At 49.1% G+C, this 7,373-nt stretch overlaps 1 protein-coding gene across 1 annotated transcript; it reads right to left on the bottom strand.

Annotated features, from left to right (window-relative positions):
• Positions 1–4,760: 4,760 nt before the first annotated feature.
• On the bottom strand, positions 4,761–7,172 carry LOC118976198 (C-C chemokine receptor type 1-like). Its single transcript, XM_037030580.1, has one exon. It carries the CDS (start codon positions 7,155–7,157, stop codon positions 6,090–6,092), a length of 1,068 nt encoding a protein of 355 aa, XP_036886475.1. The 5' UTR covers positions 7,158–7,172; the 3' UTR covers positions 4,761–6,089.
• Positions 7,173–7,373: the final 201 nt, after the last annotated feature.

The following is a 7,373-nucleotide window of genomic DNA, read 5'->3' on the forward strand; positions in this document are numbered from 1 at the left end:
TCGGCTGATGTAATCCTTCGTTTGTAATCCATCTCTTCAATTTCTGTTTTTGTTGTCGCGTTGCCTTTCCTTCTTCTGTAGCCCAATCTCCCCCCTCCTTCCTCTTACATGTGTGTGGCTACATTTAGGTTGTCCAAGCCCCTTGTGTTCTGATGGACAAGCTACATGTCTTTTATCAGCTGTGCGTTTTGCAAACATTTTCTTCTATTCTTTTATTTCCTGGCTTTTCATTTTCTTTATGGTATCTTTGGAAATACAACATGTTTGAATTTTGATCAGGTCCATTTTAGCTTTTTTTCCCCCATATACGAACCATGCTTTTGGTATTTCACCTGGCAAATCTTTGCTTAGCTAAAGTCTGAAGATTTTCTTCTTTGTCTTCTACGTTTGTTTCAGCTTTTACATCTGTAGAAGTCTGATCCATGTAGACTTCATCTTTGTGTGCGGTGTGAGGTGAGGGTCTAAGTTGGTCTTTTGCATACACATTCTATTTTATCACGAAACATTCTTCTACAATGTTAATGTGGATAAGAGCTTAGTATTCCATTTCATGAATATGAAGTGTGTCCAGAAAAAGTCCAGCCATTGTTAATATAACAAGAATGGTTTGCTCAACATCGACGTAACCTGGTAGCCAAAGAGAGTGGACTGAAATGTGCATGCATGAACAATGATGACTTCACTGGACTAGTCAGTATGGGAGTAGATGCTATTGAGTGAACATGTGTCCTGTGTGGCCATCACATTCAACATGACTGAGTAAGTAGAGCAATGAGTCTGCATCGAATTTTGCATTAAGCGTGAACATTCCTCCATGGAAACTATTCGGATGGTCCAGAAGGCTGCAGCTATGGGCAACTGGTGATTGGCAGCTTCACCACAACAATGTGCCCGCTCATGCATCACGTCTCATGCAGAATTTTTTGGCAAAACATCAAATTACCCAGGTGACTCAGTCCCCCTACAGTGCAGATTTGGTGCCCTGTGACTTCTGGCTTTTCCCCAAACTAAAATTACCTTTGAAAAGGAAGAGATTTCAGACTGTAGATGAGATTCAGGAAAATAGGACAGGGCAGCTGATGGAAATTGGGAGAACTGTGTGAGGTCCAAAGGTGCCTACTTTGAAGGGAACTGAGGGATTATTGTCCTGTGTACAATGTTGGTTGTGTCTTCTTCGATAAATGTCTCTATTTTTCATATTACATGGCTGGCTACTTTCTGGACAGACCTCAGATACAACGAACAGCGGGATCCTGGTGTTTAACAACTGTCTCTCAAAACATGCAAAAGAAAACAAAAGCAAACCAACCCACCAAACACCCTATCCCCGATCTGTAGCATTGCCAATTTCCCTGGTGTAAATACTCTAACCAGGTCCAGTTTCAGGACACCAACGCCACATGACTTATTACGGAGTTGGGAAGAGAGTGGTTCTGGTGCACTGTGACAAGCTGGCTGCAGCACGTCAATACTGAATCTGTTTAAACAATCCCCTGGGTTGTTTTGTTTTGTTTTTGTTTTTTTGCTATTTTGTTTGCTTCTTGTTTGTTTCCCCTTTCTTTACCTTCATATACAAAAGGTGTCCAAGACAGCAGGAAGAAGCAGTCTATTTTACTCACTGCTTTAAATAAGTGCTGTACCTCCAGGAAGTGGCTGTCCAGTTCTCTCTCAGAATGAGCACCACTGAGGACGACGTTCTTGCAGCCTCTCCGTGGTCGCATGCACTAATGCCTTTCTACTTACTTTCGGAGCAACTCCCAGCCATGCTTCCTGGCGAAAATGAAGAAAATTGAGTTTCGAGAAAACAGAAGTACAAAGCTGCTTAAACTTCTGCAATTTTGTGAAGACACATTCAAAGTGAAGTTACGGGGATGACTTCTCCTTTTAACTTTTCTCCTTAGGAACCCAATACTGACTTACACAAACACTGCAGGGCCCAGTAGTCCCAGCAGACACCCTGCCCCAACCCGGTGATGTCAAGTGTGAATGGCCACTACCTGTAAGCTTCCCAGAGGTGCCTTCATCATCAAAGTAAAGCAAGCGAGTCACTAGTAGGTGACACTGTTTCGAAGAAAATGCGCCAAAACTTCCTTTTCAGGAAAACTTTGTGAGAAGTAAATAAGTGAAATAAGGGGGCTACTCTGAGGCAGAGGGTCTTCACAGATAGCTAGTTATTAAATCCCCATTTGCAGCTCTGCAGCAATCCACCCAGTTGGACCCACACTGTTACCAGGCAGAAAGAGGCAGAGGCCTGGGATGCCCGGGAAGAGTGAGCAGCAGAAAGTTCAGGGGAGCGGGGACCCTCAGCAGTGTGGCGGCAGGAGGGTCTGAGCAATTAGCGCCACCCAACAAGGCCTTTCTTTCAAGTCTTCATCCCTGCCCTTGCTTTCACTGCCCCTTTCTTTCTATTAATATGAAAAGTGAAGCTAAGACGGACGCTCCCCAGGAGCTCCTGGCACTTGAACACCGGTCTTAGACGGCCTGTGCTCCAAGGGTGCGCTGGGGTCACCTCCTGAACAGAAAGCTCAGAGTCAGTATGTTTTGGTGGCCTCCTGCTGTTGACCACCTCCCAGCTCATTCTCCAACCCCCCGGGCCCATGGCTATCCATGCACACTGTGGAAATCCTACCCAACGTTTGGTTCCCAGAAGGTGTCATGCTTCTGGGTCTTCTCAGAAGACCACCCCCCTCATTCCGGATGCGTGCTCATCCCACCTGGTTCTTCTCAGAAACCGCTCCTCACCTTTTTTCTCTTTCTCTCTGTCCTTAACTTTCCCGATCTCTTTTCCCTTCCCTTGATCCCTCCCTCCTTTTTCCTTCCTTCCTTCCTCCTTCCCTTCTTTCTTTCTTCCCACAAAGAGCAGTTTTTCTTACCATGTGTTTGTTTAAAAATAATGGCTATTCCTGCCCTGGCTGGCGTAGCTCAGTGGATTGAGCACAGGCCTGCGAACCAGAGGATCGCAGTTCAATTCCCAGTCAGGGCACATTCCTGGGTTGCAGGCCAGTTCCCTGCAGGCTAACTCCCAGCAGGGGATACTCAAAAGGCAACCATACATTGATGTTTCTCTCCCTCTCTCCTTCCCCTCTAAAGATAAATAAATAAATTTAAAAAAAAATGGCTATTTCTGAAAGAGCACACAGATGAAAAAGAACATCACCTTTCCTGGTGGCTTTGTCCAGTGTCAATTTAGTTCATCTGGACTGACATTTCCCAGAATCCCTTACCTGTACAGGGCGAGGTGAGTGTCTGCCAGGAGAGACAATTAATGTGTCATTTGTAAAAGAAGCAACACTGTTGCGCCAAGCCCTGTGGTGGCTTCCACACACTGCTGTCCACCCACTGGCTCCCCTTGTTGGAGCTGGGCAGCACCTGGACCCACGACTGCAGGTGCCGCTGGTCCCTGCTGCCTGAGTCCTGGGCCAGGAGCCCGTGCACCAGCATGGGGAAGGGCAGCTTCTGCACAGGTCACTGCCCACATACTCCGTCCTCGTGAAGTCTAATTGTCCACAGGGTTGCAGTTTGCCCTTGCTGTTGTCCACACCTAGCTTTTCTTCCTGACTGCCCGTGTGACCGACCTGTGGAGGCTTTCCTCCCACGGTCAGAGGCCAGGCAGCAGCCGGCGCACACTCGCCCACCCGCTCCCACAGTTGCACACAATGCCATTTCTAAACGGGGGCCCAGACCTTCCAGTTCATGGAGGCCTTCGCATCTCAGGGCTTTCTCCTCAGTGTCCTGAGGCCAAACTAATACCAGACTGTTCCCCTTATTAAGTGGATAGATCCAAACAACCGAAGTGTTTTTGTGCATAGCTGTTGGAAAATAAACATCAATTGAAAAAAAATCGTTTGCTTTTATTTTTAAATAATCAGTGCTGGAAGACGATGCACTGAGATACTCAAACCTCAGAGAGGCTGGCTTTGAGGAGTGGGGGTGCAGACGCATCTATTTACTTCTTTGGGCTTTTTACCTGTTTCCAGTTTTCTGCAATGCACATGCATTGCTTTTGTAACAAGAAAAAAAAGTACTATTTCAAAAGTGGAACTGGAGGATGTTGTGAAACATTCATTGTAATGATATTGTTGGGGATCAGATTTTGGTTTCTGATGCAGTTTATTGCACCGAAGTAATGGACCGATGTTTTTTAGTTCCATCAAGCCTCTCTCCACGCCGCAGAGGGGGCTGGCAGGTTGCCAGTGCAGAGCTGACGTTCACCTTGACTTCCAAAGCCTATGTTTGCCCACATTTTCTATGTGGAGGCATAAGCCCAGTGCAGAGTGACCTCCTCCTCCCCCGGACAAAAGTTTTCTAAACCTTCACGATACCAGCTTCTTCATGCAAAGACAACATGCAAACATGGGAGGGAGGCTTGGCGAGAGCACTAGTGTCCAAAAAGAGAGAGGCCAGTCCAGTGGTGGGGTGGTATTGTTAGGTGGGACACCCAGCCCCTTCAGGTGCTTTCTGACTGGTACAGTCCTTCCCCCCTTGGCTGTCCTGGCACTACAGGCTCCACAGCAGCCCCCCACCCCCGCTGCCAACCTGGGCTCTGTTGGCATGTGTCCACTTCACTGAGCAGAGGGCTCTTCCAGAACATTCCCAGTACTTCTTCCCAGTCCCACACCTGTGTCTCCCAGGGTTTGCCTTGACGGGAGCAGGTCCTCAGTTGCCATGTAGGATTGAATTGATCTGTGCGAGTGATAATGGCGTAACAAGTGCATTCGAGTGCATTCCTGTCGTGGAATTCAGTGCAGACACCAGAAACAATGCTTTGAAATAATGTATTGACCTGGAAAAGGGATCAGACACACTATCACTTAAAAACAACAAGGGCAGAAGGGGGGTCCAGAAGGGAGTAGGGGGTACAGAAGTCCATCTTGGTTACAGTCATAAACATGCACAAAGGGAAGATACAAGCATAAAGAAAGCACACCAAAACTATACAGTGGCTGCCTTGGGGTAGTGGGACTTAGGGGTGGTTTTGACGTCTGGGTTTTTTCCCTTTCTGTTTTTAAGCATTTTTTGAAATAATTTTTGCTCCTGGGAAATTGAGTTTTAAGGAAATCTAAGTCTGAGGAACAAGGGAACAAAGACATAAAAATAGGAGGGCTTTACTGGGAGACGAAGTGTTAGAGTCATTTAGGGTAAATGCGTTTCTTGGAGGGAAGGGCCTTCTCCGCCTCCTACATCAAAGCGGAGTCCCCAGCCCACCTGCCTGGTCCGTGTTCTCCTCTGTTCCAGCTGCGGACGCCATCAGCTGGTGCACTGGTTGGTTTTCCAAGGATGGGTGCGAGGTGGTAGCCAGAGCTCTGGTCCATCGAACCAGAGAACCAGAGGAAGAAAATCAACCCTGTCCCCCTTGCCGCCTTGATAACTTCTGCGATAAAGCCATCAGAAATTCCTGCCGCATTGCCTGACTGCCAGGGAAGGGAGACTGTGAAAAAATTCAGAAAGAAAGGAATGGTCACGGGAATAAAATCCCCTCCCTTGTGTGGCCGTTTCCAGAAGGCCCACACGTTACGCACACCGTCTTTGTCTAGCCCACTGCCTGAGGGGTTTGGTTTTGGGGACTAGAAGAATTTTCTCCAAGGGAAGTTCCATTGCCAATAGCAGTTCCCTATTCCTATTCCTTGTTAGGTCTCAAGGTCATGAGTCCCTTATTCCTCAAGGTTTCCAAGAGCCTACACCCTGCAATCGAGGACTATGCAGGGCCAGGGAGCGGCAGCAGCAGCTAGCTCCCAGCTGTGGGCCAAGTCAACAGCGGAAATCACTATTCCCAAGTTCATTGGTGGTGGGGGAGGAGGTGAGGGATGCTCAGTGGCTTTGTTTGCAAATGTTAATGTTCACAAATCTGCAGCCCTGTTTGGGGACCAAGACCTTCACCATCGCCCTTTGTCCCGCCTTCCGGGATGTCCCAGTTCACTCATTCATCTCCAGGGAGAAGTTTCCGGAGAAGACTCAAGCCCCAGAAGTGATTTAGTCTAGACCACCTCACCCCTGGGGGGCGTCTGGTCCGCGCCGCACCAGTGGTCAGAATCTGAGCTGCCTCCTCTGCAGCCGGAGTGCCTGGCAGGTCACTCTTGCCAGGGCCTCCGTCAGAACCCATTAGAGAGTTCGTGCTCCCCCGTGGAGGGAGAGGTGGAGCTGGTCCTCTCCGGCTTGTCGGTGCGGAAGGCAGGGAGCCATTTCAGCAGAGGCGTGGCCAGGAGCCGGTGGAACAGCTGGCGCAGGTACTTGCGGAACCTCTGGCCGACGAAGACATAGATGATGGGGTTGACGCAGCAGTGGGTGTAGGCGATCATCTCTGTCGCCTGCATGGCCACGTCCAGCTGTTTGCTCTGCTCACACTGATCGGACAATATGACGTCTTGGAAAGCAGAAAAAAACATTACCAGATTGAAGGGCGTCCAAAAGAGAAAGAAGATGAGCATGATGACAAAAATCAGACGGACGGCCTTGGCTTTCTTCTCATTGGGCCGCCTGAGCAGGATGTGGATAATCCCCGTATAGCACACGATCATGACCGCCAGAGGCAAAATCAGCCCCAGGATGTTCAGCTTCAGAGCCTGGAACCGTCTCCACTGTTGCAGTTGTTCTTGAGGGAAGTGGAGGCTGCAAGTGTAACCAGTGAACTCCTGCTGCGTCTTAGAAAAGTAAAAGCCCGGGATGGCAGCCAGGATGGCCAGGACCCAGGTGCAGCCGCTGGTGATGATACCAAAAGTGACGGTCCGGGTCCGCAGCGCAAACACGGCGTGGACGATGGCCAGGTACCTGTCGATGGTCAGCAGGATGATGAAAAAGATCTCGCTGTACAGGCCTACGTAATAAAACCCCGACAGCAGCTTGCACATGCCGTTGCCGAACACCCAGTTATCCTTCAGGCTATAGTCGATCCAGAAGGGCAGCGTGAAGAGGAAGAGCAGGTCAGAGAAGGCCAAGTTCAGGAGGTAGACGCTGGTCATGCTCTTGAGCCTCTTGTATTGCACGAGGACCAGGACCACCAGGACGTTGCCGACCAGGCCAATGACAAATACCAGGGAGTACAATGGGGGCAGCAGCTGAGCCCCAAAAGCTCTCAAGTCGTCTTTCTTGCATGGGGTTGCACCCCCATAGTCATATTCCGTGGTCACATCATAGTTCATTGGGGAGGTGGTGTTTTCCATCCTGGCTTCTCTCACAGGTTCCATCCTGGCTTCTCTCACAGGTTCAGGAAGGTGGATTCTGTATATCCTTTGCTATTAAGGGCAGTGGGCTCTAGGCAACAAAGACAAGGTGGGGATTATACATCTTCAACTATTGGACAACCGTCTACTGAGTGCCTACTGTGTACCATGCCCTGGGACCTGAGGATGACCAAGGAGAACCTGGTCCTCTTGCTT

Source organism: Sturnira hondurensis, unplaced genomic scaffold, assembly GCF_014824575.4.
Source record: "Sturnira hondurensis isolate 20B ecotype Veracruz unplaced genomic scaffold, ASM1482457v3 Scaffold0020787, whole genome shotgun sequence".
NCBI classification, from domain to species: Eukaryota; Metazoa; Chordata; class Mammalia; order Chiroptera; family Phyllostomidae; genus Sturnira; species Sturnira hondurensis.

Excerpts from the sequence above, each read along its gene's own strand:
- LOC118976198 (XM_037030580.1), bottom strand. The coding sequence starts at position 7,157 with ATGGAAAACACCACCTCCCCAATGAACTATGATGTGACCACGGAATAT.